This window comes from Palaemon carinicauda, chromosome 35 (genome assembly GCF_036898095.1).
Source record: "Palaemon carinicauda isolate YSFRI2023 chromosome 35, ASM3689809v2, whole genome shotgun sequence".
Classification (NCBI taxonomy): domain Eukaryota; kingdom Metazoa; phylum Arthropoda; class Malacostraca; order Decapoda; family Palaemonidae; genus Palaemon; species Palaemon carinicauda.
Window position 1 is genome coordinate 59904316 of NC_090759.1, and position 16088 is coordinate 59920403.

A 16088-nucleotide genomic window follows, 5' to 3' on the forward strand; every position below is an offset into this window, starting at 1 on the left:
CAAAGATTTCATTATGTGTTTATGACCCATGAAAGTATGTGTAAACTCATTTAAGTGTTTACAAGTTGGCTTGTGAGTGTCAGAATAATTTAAATCTAAGCTGGGGAAAAACTTACGCTCGAAAATATTGACATCCTTTATAAAATGTCAAAATTCTATACAACTGAATAATTTTACAAAATTTTAATGAATGTTCTATCAGTGCAACAGTGTCCTTATAGATGGCAATTTACTTTTTCGTGGTGTTGCGTCCATTTATTTCATTTCAACCAGTTTTCTATAGAATACCCTTAAATACAAATCAGTATTGTCACGTTTTCTTTGAACAACTCTTAGGGGGACTCTACTAACGTTACTCGCCACCATGAGACGATAGTGGTGGTTATTTTATTGATTGTGTCGTTTTAATGATCATCATAATTATCTGTTTGAATGGATTGTGATTTAGCGATAATAAACGATTAATGTTATTGAAGTCTTATGTACCTTTAATAAGCTACTTAGAAAAGGAAGGAATTTTGAATAGCAGAACGTAACGAAATGTTGATAATAATTGATAAAATAAATTAGAATTTTCAGTTTATATGTCTTATCAAGGTAAGCTTCACAAGATGCTTGAATGCGTAATTTATAATTCTTGTAACTTTGCTGGAGGTTGCGGCAGTATGTAAAGGTCTGCTATTTGGCCCACCTTTCTTTGGATAGTCTTAATCATTAGTTTATCATTCTCATGAGTTTTCCATTTCTTCATTTATTATAAACTATTGTACGAATCCCATCCAGAATGACGGCTAAGTATTTAGATAGATATGCACACAAGCACCTCTCTCTTAGCAGGGTATGACTACTCTTTCCTCGCTTCCCGAGGGACGGGGAGAGCTCAGCTCGACCGGAAAATTTATACATACATACATAGCCTACATATATACATACTTACATGCATGCATACATATATATATATATATATATATATATATATATATATATATATATATATATACATATATATAGATATATATATATATATATATATATATATATATATATATATATATACATACATATATATATATAATCTCCAGACATTTGCTCTTTATCATATAGGAGAGGTGACACTAATGCTTTTGATCATATCCAGGTATTGATGTCTGCTCTTCCCTCATGTATATATGTAGTCAATATAATTTTCTTAATTGAATTATATGTGGACAATAAGTTTTTCTTGAAACACATTCAAGAAAATAATGTTGGTATCTACAAAAGATTAGTTGAATCATTCTGAGGAATAAACATTCTGTTTTATGAGTAAATGCTGTAGTAATTTTGATAATCAAGAGTTTATGAGGACAGCAATGAATCTAGCAGATTGTAATAAATACTTTTTCCGAGGATAGAGTAAAATTATTTAAGTAAATGAAATTGTTATGAGGACCAATTATAAGCAGTTTAGGAATAAACATTGTTTTTTTTTCTAGAACCGACCACTGTATAATCCTTTTAGTAATCAATGTTTTTTTTAAGAACCGACTATGTTGTAAGTATTTTAGGAGTAAATATTGTTTTAAGACTAGACCACTGTTTTTAAGAATCGACTGCAGTATGTGTTTTATGAATAAATATGGTTTTATTAGTCGACCACTGTATATGCATATTAGAAATCAATGTTTTATTTGAGAACCGATTACAGTATAAGCATTTTAGGAATGCATATATTTTTAGGAACCGACAAAAAATATTTAAGTAATCAAGATTCTTATAAGCAAAAATTTCTTTTTAGAGTGGAAGCGAATACTGGACGTGTTCGGAGTGCACGTGCACCTCCTCGGGCACCTTTTACACCTGCCCCGAATGTCGAAGCCTTCAGGACCTCTTCGTCTTCGATGACACGCGGCCGCCTTCTGAGGAGGAACTTCCTCTCGACGAGATCTTGAGGAGGAGGTCCAGGTCAAGGAGCAAGTCGAAAGGAAGAGATGGAGTATCTAAAAGTCGACGGTCGAGGTGAGTCAACTTTAAGGAGAGAGAAGTTTCTTGTGGTAGCCTATTGGAAACTTCCTTGCCTGGCCATCTGCCGGACTGGGGTTCGAGTAATGCTCAAGCTCGGTAGTTTCTTGTAGTGTCTGCAACTTCATTATCCTAATGAGCTAAGGATGGTGTTTTGGGGGGAGCCTATAGGACTACCTGCTGAGTCATCAGCAGCCATTGTCTTGCCCTCCCTAGTCCTAGCTTTGGTGGAGAAGGCCTTGGGCGCTGATCATATGTATATATGACCAGTGTCTAGGGTATTTTCCTGTTAACTTGGGCAATTTTACTGTCCCTTGCCTATGTTATTCATGAACTGCCTTTATACCTTTAAATCCTCCACACCGTATGCGACCCACAACAGCTAAATAACAAACACGTACATGGGTCATTGCTTAGATCAATAGAAGCATTCTAAATTTTTAAGGGAAAGCTTCATCCTCGTCTTTGGAGCGAATGCATGTTTACCAGGCTGGGAGTCTAAAACGATTTAATCATAGTGTCTAACGTGAAACCTGGAAAGAAGTATGAAAATGCTAAGAATTCTTGGTAAACAAAGATGATTTAAGCAGTGATAGACAAAAGTTGTTGATCGTTCAATTGAGTTTTCTTCCAGGTTTTCAGGACTTATAAAATTTTTGTTGCAGATGCCATTAATATTTGTATTTTAGTTGTATTACTATTAAGCTTTATAATCAAACTACTATCTTCACATAAGGTTTACTATCTATTATCTGTAATAATTGATATTATGACACTTATCACTTAGTATTATTAAGTATGTCATAGTTGAAGTCTTCGTCTTTCCTTCTACTCCTACAACTTATGTCACGTTTCTCCCTTTTATCACTCTTAAGAAGTAAATATTTTTATTAACAGCGAGAATTATTTTATCAGATACAAGGTATTGCCGTATTTTAAATCAAATTGCCTTCAGTTGCAAATGTAATTAGTATTCATATTCGTGCCTCACATTGAGTGTAATGTCAGATGTCGTTATACAGTTTTATCAGTGGCATGATAAATGCCTTGCTGTGTTTATACTAATAAATTAAGTAATGGTATATTCATTTTGTGTTTCTGAATACTCTTTCTTTTATTAATTTTCCATAGACTCTCAATTGAGAGTATCTGGAAAATTAAACCAAAGAGTATTCAGAACACCCAGTCTTTCGGTGTTCGCATTAGTAAAATATTTAATTTCATTTTACTCAATCCGGTATTCGGTAAGCTTTTGCTGTCGTATCTTTTTACTTTTAATGTTATTATACCAGGGTCTTTAAGAACTTATGCCAATCTTATTATGGTATAGAAATACGATATTAAGTTTCGGGCAGCAACAAGTAATTTAACTAGTATTTTTCTCGAGATAGTTACTAATATATCGGTATAATTTTCTTGTACCTGTTACTGATTTTTTTTTAAATTTTTGCAACAATGGCCCATTCAATTATTGTTAATTTGCAATAGTGACTCTTGTAACTGGCACTTTATGTTTACAATTGCACATTTTATTGCAGAAATTTTGATGCTACAGTAACTCAGCTTTTTTATTATAGATATTACTCATTCGATGTTATTGCAATAAAAGAACGAACACACAATATATACAATATATAATACCCTTTACTTTTTTATTCAAACAATTACTCTTTAGACTTTTTTTGCTACAATTTAAAAATAGGCCTAAAGTTTAAAAAGAAATTTTTTTTTTATTGCAACGATTTCTTATTTAACTGTTACCCATTTTGTCGCCCCCCCCCCAAAAAAAAAAAATACTTTTTAAATATTCCTCTAAACTTCTCAATAAAGTCAAAAACTTCCTTTAAGGTCCCGGAGTCGTTCGTCCTCGAAGGGCCCCGATGAAAAAGAATCCCGCTCGAAAACTAAAACTTCGACGCTTCCGAAACGCCGTCGGGATGCTCCACAGGACCACCCCGATGCCATCGAGAGGGCCAGGTCAAGGTCACGATCGAGGTCGAAGTCCCTGACTCGAGAAATCGTAGCTTCTTTCAAGGAGTTTAGGGATAAGGTCACAAGAGGAAGGTATGTGTATACTAATGAGAGAGAGAGAGAGAGAGAGAGAGAGAGAGAGAGAGAGAGAGAGAGAGAGAGAGAGAGAGAGAGAGAGAGAGAGAGAGTTCTCAGATCATATATAACGATTGTATATTTTACGTAGATTCTTTTATAAGAACAGGTACATTACTTTGAACTGTTCGTCCATTATTAATGGATCCTACATTTTGTGGATTTTCAACATTTTTTCATTTTCATGATTTTTATCGTGGTTCATTAATTTCAATTTACAAAATAGTCATTTGTGAAAATATAAATAAGATAAATGGTAATATGTGAAAAAATTGTTTTTGAAAGGAAATGCCATTCCCTGACTGTATTCTCATGCCATAGAATGTACTGCTCATTCTTATGATATGAAATTCTGTTTGAAAATTATATCTTCTCGTTAGTTTGGTGATAAACTCAGAAGCTAACTGTTAGCAACTTGAAAATATCAGAAAAAAAAATACATAAATAAGACGAATAAGGGGTAGGCTCCTAGAATCTGATGAGACGATCGTATTACTAATTAGATAAAAATGATGTGCACGGGCGCAATTGACTCACAATTGTACAAAGGCCTCGTAGGGATACAGTGCTTATCACAAGTGAAACTATAACCACGTCATATCTGCCATGAATTCATGTGGACCTGGACCTGGGTTCATGCAAGTTATAGTACTCCTTTAACACCACACAGACTTGCAACGGGAGGTGCAATAGATTATGTACATATGAATGGACTAAGCAATGATTAAAGGATGAGACATGGTTAGATTAGATGACGACTTGATATTTCAGGCCCAGGCCATAGTCGCCTTCATTCCTGATTCCATTCTTCCATCTTTTGGAGTTTTATCTTAGATGCACTTGGGTGCTTAATGGCCTCATAGGCCCCAGAGCTGGGCTATATAGAGCAAATCTCTAGATCCAATCCAATAAAAACCAACAATATAAGAGGAATTTTAGACTATGGGAGGTTTGTCATGTTGGGGGAATGGGTTAAAAGATTACCTTATTTTAATGGAGACAGACCTTTAAAAAGGTTGACTGACGTGTGATAGATGTGTTAAGATAAGTAACAAAACCCAGGAAGCCAAAGAGCAGATGCAAGCAAGATAGGGGAAATAATGTACCATTTGTAGAGGGGACAACGAACTCGTGGTGAAGCTTCTGTGAAGTTGAAGGTTGTGGAAAAGTGGTTGAGATTACTTTCATTGGTGTAACAACCAATGTTTGACTAATTAGTTAGGTAATAAATGCGACAATCACATTTCCTCATGTGGGTTTCAGAGGAAATGGTTTATTGATAAACATCACGTATCTGCTTATCTATTTATTGGATGTTTGAATGCATGTTGATCTGTGTTTATGGGTCATATTTTCCTTTACAGTTTGATTAGCATCATACGAAAAAATTGCTATTTGCGAATGTAAGGATCCAACAAGGTGTGGAGAAAAATGTCACTTGGAATTTATTTTGCACACAATATTTACCACTTTGAAATGTATCTTTGGTAGAGTGTTTGTACAAAGGAACGAACATAATTGACCTATTGTGCGTTTTACAGGTCGCGGTCGAAATCGGGTGAACGAAAAGCAGTCGAGGAAGAACCAGAGAAGGAGAAACACACTGAAAAACTAGAGAAGAAGGCGGAGAAAACAACACCCTCTGATCGTCATTCTCCAACGCCTCCTCCTCCTCCCCCTCCTTCATCGGAGGGGACAGGCCGTCCTGTCAACTTGGGAAATGGGGATGTGCAGATTCCCATCCACATTCACGTGGATGCTCGGGATGGCAGCATTGCAACGCCAGAAAAACAAGAGAAGGTAATAAGATTTTAGGCTAGGTTGTTGGTTTTTTTTTTTTTTATTTAGTTATCATTTCCCAGATTGATTGATTTTGAGTTTCCTGGCATCCTGACATCGAAGGTCATTGACGCCGATGTAATTTGTTAAAAATAACGAATAAAAGGAAATTCAATTAAATGCCATAGAAGTGAAGATTTTTTTTTTTTTTTTTAAAGTTAAATAGCTTGCAAAAGACCTGCAACCATTTTGTGGCTCAATAGGTTATTTACATTGGAGTTTGCTATAGCCATCTCCATGTCTCTCCCCCCCCCCCCATGGCTGTGGCTTAATAAGTAGGCTAGCCACCATGTACATAATTCACTTTCAACGAAAGTTTAAAGGAATTTTCATGGAGCAACCCCAAAAAATCGTTTGATTAACCCCTAGGAATCGATACATGGCCTTTCCTGCTGGATATCATTCGTTTAGATATCAACGTCAACAGTCAGTCCAGGGGCGAGGGATATGCAAAGTGGAAATGAAACGAGTGGAACTCATTCCCTAGTAAAGCATTAGACTTTCCTCTTGAAAACCTGATTGATTAAAGGTTCTTGACATCTAGACATGTCACCGACACCTCAACATCGGGGGAAGTAATGAACTTACTTCCTGAGGGACTGGTTACCTGAAGGGTCTTCGCTATCTTGACGTCAAATGCCATTAATGCTAAAACTTGACCCTTGAAGATTGAATTTGGTTGTAAATTCCCAGAGTTTAAAGGCAATCGTACTATAGTATAATATTAATTTTTGACTAGTTTTTATCTTTTTATTGCACCCACATGAAACCCGATTTAGCTGACAATGAATTATCACTATGTCTACAGGGCATTTTGGTTTTTAAGTAAGAAATGTAATTTACTGAGAGGCGATGTGAATGTAGCTAACTTTATTTCGACGGAACATGAGTTTATATACAAGCCGTTCCAAGCAAGAACGGCACACAAATTCATACACAATGATTCAAGAACATACAGGCTTAAAGAGGTTATCAATGCGAGGTGAGAGCGATATCGATAATATACAAAAAACAGGAATACACTTACAGTGAACGAGCGTGTGTAATACACGTGCGAGACAGCCTGTTTCAGATGGAGTTATCATTATACTGGATGTTTGTTTGTGATTGGGCCATCAGAGTACAGACTATGAACGGTTTGTTTTCTTAAATTATTTCCCGAAGGTTATTGTAGACCGGTACAAAAGAAATTATTTTATTGTTTATGATTGAAACTTTGTTATAGATAATAGAGATTGTAGTTGGTAAATCATATTATCCAATTCCTTATATATTTTTACATTTTATATACCTAAAAATATGATGCTCTGGAAGTCTTTGTGTGAGCTTATATTATCTCGATTTATTTTAGCAATACATATATGTAAGAAGTCGGTGAATTTAGTTAAATTTAATGGGTAACAGAAGACGGAAATTATGCATTAGTGACATTACTTTCTTCTATTTAATCACTGAGGATATGAGTTCCTCTTCAATGTTTAATTTGCAATAGATTCTCATCGCCGGATCATTGCTGCCAACCTAGCAAGGTCATAAAGTCATTTCGTTTTCAGGTTCTAAACACGAATCAGTTCATATATACGTATATACATTATGTATATATAGTTATAGTTGTGTATGTACTCGGTTATTGAAACTGTAGTTCAAATGCGAAACCAATATTCCAAGTGTTTGAAGCTACAAGTAAGCAGTTTATAATATTTATTATTGCATTGCGTTGAAATGTCACAATACTTGTCTAATAACACAAGAAGCCAGGCTGGATGCAGTATTGTCATATGAATAAATGTGCAATTAAGCTTTTAAGGTTACCACGCAGACCATAGGCATTTTAATTGGAATAATATACTTCTGCTAAGTCTTAACTTGAATTCGTACATTCCTTTCATCTTTCAAGGAAATGCAAATGGCTGTTAGTAAATCCTAGTGTTATAGGAGAGGCTAATCCATACAAGCCTGCAGTCATTGTCAGATTTTACTCTCCTGAATGATGGACCTTGAAGCTTATATCCTGAATTATATTAAAGAAGAAGTCACAATGTTTTTATTTCCAGGAGAAATGGAAAGAAGTGTCCTCCGAGAAAGTGACTACGCGCTTGGTCTTTCATGGAGGCGACGGCCAAGGGGACAGAACGCTTACCTTAGAACAGATCACGTCCCTAAGGGCGCCGGAGAAGTCCACCTCGACTGATATCGCCAAAGACACCGTCAGGTGCGTGTCAAACACTTTTCTCTCTTCCCTTTACAATTATTTGAAATTTTACGAGCACTGCTTTTTTCTCTTTTTTACTTTGAAGACTATCAGTGCTTGCTAGTTTCAGCACAGCAATCTGGTATGATTCAAATCCTGTTTTTATGGATTTGACAAGTTTAGCATTATTTTAATGCACGCTCTCTGCTTGATGCCACTGGGGGTATGCCTATCGCTGAAGTATTTCAGGAAACTTTTTGATTTTGCTTATTTTTTGCCTCTTAGGTATGCTTATTAATTGCGACTACAGTATTCAAGTCTTGTATTTTTGGACATGTTTGTTTAGACGTTGCTTACCAGATGCAGAAAACAATGATTTTTACTATAAATATTTAAATGCAGTTTTGAAACAATTGAAAGGTGGTCATATCAACTTTTTATTTAGACGACTCAACAATTTTTCTTAGATTTAAAAAAAAGTAGTTTTGAAAAAAAAAAAAGTTTTTTCCCTGACGCACTTGACATAGTTTCCCGTATCTGAATTATGCTTTGGTAGGTATAAAAGTCCTCTTGTTATGAATCCGCATTGTAAGTGTTAAGCATCAGAGCAACATGAATGCACTTCATTTATACCATCCCCTCCTGTTTATCATCTAAGTTACGTTACAATTCCTGTACGTAGCTGCTGTTTTGTATGGCAATAAGCTTTTGACAATTGCATGACTTCCGAACAAGCTTGTGACTGGAGAATTACCCTTTGTACTCCCATAATTGCTTCACCCTTTCCCTGTAGTTGGGTTTAATCTAATGTGATCTGCTTAATTTTCCCTTGCAACTCTTGTAATTTCCTCCAGGGCAAAAGGAAAATAAATAAACATCTAGAAATAAAGAAAATTGAGGTCACAGTTCCTTGATTTTATGAATACAGGTCAAAGATTACAATGTGAAAGAAATGGAGCCGTTTATGTTAAAAGTAACTTCTTATTGCATTCCTGGGTTATTATTGTATATAGCTAACATATACAGAATGATAAACTATATATCTTTTTAGATTATTTTTTATATATTGGTGGGAAAATGGGATTCACTGTAGCACTAATGTATTCCAAAACATTTTATTACAGTTTTTGTTGAAATGTCATTTCTGCCTTTTGGAAATCTATTTTTAGTTTTTTTTTTTTTGAGACTCATAATTTGCTTCAGCTTTCACTTATAATTCTTTTTATTTTATCTGCATTTGTATATGTATTTACTGTATATGTATACTTTATATGTATCTTTGGCTATGGGCATTTGTGTTTCATGGTGGTGGGGTGACTATCTAATATCTGTCAGCTGAACTGGGTAACTTGAGCAGATTTAGCTGTGCTGTGTTTTGCTTACCACTCCTCTTTTTCTCTCTCTTCTTGGCGCTCCCAGGTGGAAAGTTCCACCTCGTAGTTCCGCTGCTGACTCTGCTGTGCCGCAAACTTCTCCTTCTGTACAGTCTCAAAACTTAGGCACTGCTTCTCCAGTATCTCCTACTGCATCAACTGACTCCTCAAATCTTGCTCAAAAAGTAATAACTAAGGCCCCTCTCAACGTATCGATTGAAAGAGTTCCATCTTTAGAACGTTTAGTGTTGGGATCTCCCACAAGCATACTCGCCGCAGCTGCTTCTCCTGCGGCTGTAGATTTGCTGTTGGAGTCTGTAAAAAGAGGACCTCTTGAAGCATTGAGCAGCGTGCTTTCTCCAATCGCTGCAGATCCATCCACATTGGCTCCAGTTTCTGAAACATCCAAAAGTCCTTCTGTTGCTAGAAAATTGGAATGTAATATTTTAGGTGGCCAGAGGAATCTCCTTGAATCTTCTGCTATAAATCAGGAATCTATACCTTTAAAAGACCCTGCTAGACTATCTCATCCTATTCAACAGTTTAATTTGGCAGATAGTTACCAAAATGAAAATTTAGCAAAGATTGCTGCTGTTCCAGAAGTAAATCTATCTGTCAAACTGAGTAAACCATCCCAATTGGAAGACACATCTCAAGGTGACGAGAAATGGCCTTTACCGCCCAGTGAACCAGATATTCCTGGGCTATTTGAGCAGCGTCATTCAAATACTCAAGATTTACAAAAACATTCAAGCTCTCTTGAAGATTTGCCTCTCCCTCCTCCCCCTAGACCTCCTACTCCAACCTTAATTGACATGCCTGACATACCTCCTCCCCGCCCCCCTGAACCTGTAGAGGCCCTAAGTGACATTCAGAATAACAACTACTTAGCAGTACAGGACCCAACCTTACCTCGACCCTTCCAACCTCTTGTGCATGAAATAGCACCACCTCGCCCTTCTCTCCCTGCCATGAGTGAGGTTTACGATGACATATATGAGCATGCACCTCCTCCAAGACCTGATCCACCGAGTGATGATGCTGACGATGAGAGGGAACCGACACCTCCTAGGCCAGAGCCTCCTCTGGAGTATGAGTACCCATTCCTCCCTCGTCCTCTTTTGCCCACTATTCATGAAACTTCACCGGCACCACGTGAGGGCTTTCCTCCAGTAAGAGAAGTTAAAACTGAAATATATATGAAAAAACCACCATACCCAAGGCAAAAGCGTTCTATAATAAAAAGTTTTACTCCTCCCAGACCCACTGAGGCAGATATGACCGACTTGCCAACACCAACGATGCCCTGTCCTCAAGAATTCACTGAAGTGGAAGAAGAACCGGAGATGTCAGCGCCTGCTGAGCCAGTCCCGGTACCTTCCTCTCCTTCAGAACCTCCTTGTACTTCCACCTCACCTGAGAAGTCTGGCACTCAGGAGTCGGATGATGGTGCAGCAGATGTTCCTCCTAGTCCTCCTCCTGTTACAGGTTCGTTAACTGATATTCAATTCTACAGAAATATCCTTTGTTTCCCCGCAGGTGATTGCAGTGTAGTATGCAAGTTTTAACAGTTAAACAAAGTTTATTAGTACTAATTTCTAGTTGAATATCTATTTGAATGCTTTCATGAGTAGATAGGATGCCCTAACGTTTTTGCTAAGTGGTGTCACGATTAGATACAATGAATGAATACATATGGATTTTCCAATGTAGTGTTATGATTAATTTTAAATCTTTATCTACTAACCCTACGGTTTGTTTTCATGAGATTTGAAATTATGAATTATTTTTACTTTGATACATTCTGGATTTAATGAGAATCTTTAGACTTTTTCATTAGTTTCTTTTAATTAATTACATGGCATTTGAATCTTTTTCTAAAAGAGAGTTTTGTCATTAGATAAGAATGCATCATTTACGAATAATGTCCAGTTTATATATACAGTTTTTCTTTAATGCTATTCTGGTATGTTGTGAGAGTTTAATTTTATTTTGCTAGATACTTTCTTTGCTAGATAGATTATTGGCTTGGTACTTCTTATTGAATGCATTTTTTGCATAAATACAATTTATTTTTGTAGTTATCTTTTTCATTTAGTTTAGTCACGTGTATATAAATTTAAATACAGTATTCCCCGACCTATGTAACAATTGCATAAATATAATTTCTGATGAGGTTGGTGATGAATTATACATTACCACATTTGTATCCTATTTTTCTTTATTAAATTTTATCCTATGGCTTCCCATTCACAATCCTTATTAGCAGTACAGTTTTATATAAAGATATATGAACTATAAGATTAATGTGATGGATCCTTTTGTCAAAGGAATAATATGAATTATACGTAATTTCGATTAATTTGATTTATGAGCTGATTTATATTGAGTAAAATTAATTCTACATTAAATGTGTTAAATATAAAAATTTAAAGTTTGTACTGATTTATGTTGAGTAAAATTAATATTGCATTAAATGTGTTAAATATGAAAAATTAACGTTTGTTCTATGGTTCACGTTTCAGTGTTTCATATGTTTAAAAAAATGAATGGTTATCGTAGGTTTGAAATAGATTACAAGCAGTTATGTTGCTGTAATTTATATAGGAAATTACCTACGAAATTTTCGTTCATATGATAGGTGTAACCTAGCCCTACCTAGCTATTTTGAATACTGTCTTTTAGGTTTGATGGCAATTTGCATGCTTGCATGAAATATACTATTGTAGGGGATTACGTATCCTTCTCCAATTGTGAGGCTACCTTTTGGCTCTTATACTTTGGAGATTGCTGGAAAGAATTACTGACACAACTTCTTTCCTGAATTGTAACTTTTTAATTGCTCACCATTTTAGCTTATTATAATTTGCTGGTGACTGGACAATTGTTAAATAGACTATAGTATATAGTTTTTCCATCACATTTTCGTGAGAACAGTTCAATTTACTTGTAGTTTGCCTCTTGTTAATCCTTTGCCCTTCTCATTAAAGTAATAATAGATTTTCCCTATTCAAGTTATTCTCGTTATTTTTAAAGCATTATAGTATTTAATTTCTCATTGGTATTGCATGTGTCCTTCGCCAATAAGGACGATTCTGTCAAAGCATTCATGTTAAGGTTTGTGAATTATATCTCAATTCTGTGAAATATTATTGAACTTTGAAGACTGTATAGGTAATTCATAAATGTCAACATGGAAAATTTGATGCTAATAGTGATATATATCCTTATCAGCTTTTATTCGATTTAAGGCTTGAAATTTCTGCTCTAATATTTACGAAGCTTGTAATGAAGTATATATTGTACGCTTGTCCAATTTTATATCAGTATATTTCACTCTTCTCTATTGTTATTGTATTATATTTTGTAAGCTTATACTGCCAAATTATAGTTTGTTTTAGCTGATTGTAAATATCTATAACCAATAACATAAAAAATGAGATCTGGGTATTACGAGCTTCCACTAATCGTAGTTAGCTTTTATGATATCGGCTTCGTTTATTTATCGTCAACTAATAAAGAACAAATTATAAATAACAATCATACGTTATGGACAAGTAGAAGGTTATGTATAATTGTATATGAATATAAACAATTAATAAAAGTAATAGTAATTTAAATGATGACTTATGATAAACATTTTAATTGGTAAATGATGAACCTGTAAAAATGTTTAGGGAGTTGTTCCAATACTGGCAAACAATACTATCAAACAGCATGAAAGAGTACAGTTTTATTTCACATCACAGGATGTGTGTTATGTAGGAATACACATGAATTTTAATCTTTAGTAATCTGAATTTTCATTACATTTTCAAATACCTACCATTAGATCAGAAAGTTTAAAAGTATCGTAAATACAAGGTTTTGCCTTTGTTTATATTCTGATTTCGGTACCGTCCTAATTTGTCAATTTTAAATGTTTATAGAAATGTCGTATATTGATAGCAAAGTTAGTGATACTTACATGTCTAACCAGTGAACTGATTCACAAAAGGACAAAATAATAGCTTTAAAAGCATTACCTAAGGCTGGAACCCATTCTATATTATACATTTATGTTCATCATTTCTATATTTTTGGTATGGTTTAACTCTAATTGTCCCATTCTACTTTTAAATTTTCACATATCAAGCCAGCAGAGGTTCATTCATGTCTCCGGAATCAGATAAAAGACTTCAAGTCCAAAACATTGACTCATACCAAATTATTTAACTTCAGAACCGATGGCTTCAGAACCAGTCGTTGCAGAGCCACCAGAACCTGAAGTCCAAGAACCTGTTGCACCAGAGGAGCCAGAAGAATCTGTGCCAGAGCCTACATCTCCAAGACCATCAGGACTGCCGCCGCGAATCCCACCACAGCAGAGGCCAGAGGAAGACGAACTTATCAAGAGAATGAAGAAGGTAAGGTCATTCTGTTCTCTTGAACTGTTGCTCGTATGTGGACTACTCGTGGGGTAATTCCTGTCAGCTGATCAGCTTCATTTTTATTAAAATGTAGAGTACTACAGATGTTGTATAACTGAGGATTGTCTATATACTGCTATCGTGATTTCAAAATTTGAGTATTTAATACTGTCATCAGTTACAGAAGAATAGCATTTACTACTGCCATCAATTACAGAAGTATAACGTCTTGACTTCTGTAAATAATTACGTTCGAAGAGTATTTATTTACAGGTGTCGTTAATTATAAACGAATAACCTTTAAATACTATATTTTTATTGCAAAAAGAATATCGTACAAATTGATTTATATAGAAACTGTGATCTTGTCAAATGAATTTTGTTCAAGCTCTTTAGCTATAGTTATTTACCCCACTGATGCCTGTAGTCCAGTAGCATGACCATGCCATTCTATATTGCTGTTGTGCTGCTTTATGCTATTCTAATAAAAACGAGGCTGTGCTGTGATATATTCAAACCAGATTATGGCCTCGAACGAGTGGCTATAACATCGGTTCGGTGATCCATTCTGTGACCTTACTGAAGACCTCTCCAGGCACTCTAGATGGTCAGAGACCTTATTGTGAATTCTTGCCTATGTGCAATACACGATAAGGTTGCGGTGTTGTATTATGTTCATTGTGCTTCGGCTGGTATGGTAGTGCATAGCGGAATCTATTAGTGTGAATCGTCAAAGGCAAATTTAGTTGGTATAGTCTCTTCTGACTAGTTTAAGGTAATAAAATTAGTGACTATAAATCATACCCAGATGTTACAGAATCTGTGGTTACTTTAAGATTTAGATATGATTTGATTGATTATTTGTGGATGTTGCAATTAAATTATATATGGTACAATCGCATACCCATTGTTGGACACGATCCTTGCACAATTACACACTTAGTTGTCAGTACATTGATGATTATAGATTGACTTCCATAGATTTCTGCAGATAACTTGAAGGTTATATTGTGAAATATAAGTTTACTATTTAGTATTGCAAAACTTGAGATTATTCAAGGTACTGCATTTGATTCAAATTTTAAATATTTAATGATTTTAGTAAATTTAGATTGTACAGTATTGTTGAATTTTGCGAAGATGCTTGTTGATAAAGGTTCTAGACCTGAAAGTTTGCATTTAAAGGGGAATTATTTTTAATCATTCTTATGCTAATCTTGGCCGTTTATAATTGAGGACCAAATTATGTGTACTAAATGTTCTAGCTATACTGTATTAGTGTTCATAATAATAATAATATTTAGCCTAATCCTATATTTGCATTGAAGATGAAGTTCAGTAAAGATTGAAATCTGAAATGTGGAAATTTGAGTTACTTTTTTATACTGGTCATAGAGTTGGTACTGGATTTGAAACCGGGTAATATTAACCACATCTGTACGTAGGGACCTCGTCGACTTACTGTTTAAGTAATATATAAACCTTAGAAGAATTACAACCTTAGCGTATAGGTTAAGATGGTTTGAACATGTAATGAGAAGGGGTTTAGAGCAGCTAGGATAGTATTATTCACCGAAGTACGACCGCGAAGAATGGTAGGGACACCCAGGAAATTCTGGAAAACAAGCATAGCCAGATTATTATTCAGTCAGAAGGTATCCTAAATGGAAAACAGAGGATGAACGGATAACCTGCCAAAGGGAAAAACTGACTTTGAAGGTTAATGATGATGTTAATGATAACTTTGACTTATATTCTAGTTGGCACTTTCCTTTTGCTGGCATCATCATCATCTTAACCGCTGACGTAAGCTTTTCATTTTTATGGCATTGGGCATCTCTGAACTAAATAAGCTAAAAAATATATAGTTTGCCATTTAAAGGAAGTCATCTAATGAAATGTAATGATAATGCTCTGAAATTATTTAAATGTTTAATAATGAAAATTAAATTTTCGATTTTTTTATACATGTCTCATGTTTTATATAAGGTAAAGAATATAGATTTCAAGATGAAACTTATAGGTTTATAATAATGGTCTCCCGTTTTCTGCCCATCTGTTATTTTCATGCCGTTATGGGCAGAGATTACGTGGAGTGCATATTCAAACTAGGATTTTAAGAGTCGACGTAATACTATTTAAAAATTCTGTACGGGTGCCTTTGAACTT

At 35.0% G+C, this 16088-nt stretch overlaps 1 protein-coding gene across 14 annotated transcripts in view; it reads left to right on the plus strand.

The window, feature by feature from the left end:
• The window catches only part of LOC137627785 (uncharacterized), a 481638-nt gene that overhangs the window by 170872 nt on the left and 294678 nt on the right, over positions 1–16088 (plus strand). For 13 of the 14 annotated variants that reach the window (XM_068359127.1, XM_068359129.1, XM_068359130.1 and 10 more), the window contains 6 exons: positions 1778–1998; positions 3850–4065; positions 5649–5907; positions 8001–8158; positions 9557–10998; positions 13732–13916. In XM_068359127.1, coding sequence (XP_068215228.1) covers positions 1778–1998; positions 3850–4065; positions 5649–5907; positions 8001–8158; positions 9557–10998; positions 13732–13916 — 2481 coding nt within the window. The remainder of the gene's footprint in view (positions 1–1777; positions 1999–3849; positions 4066–5648; positions 5908–8000; positions 8159–9556; positions 10999–13731; positions 13917–16088) is intronic. The other variant, XM_068359138.1, reaches the window with a different exon arrangement.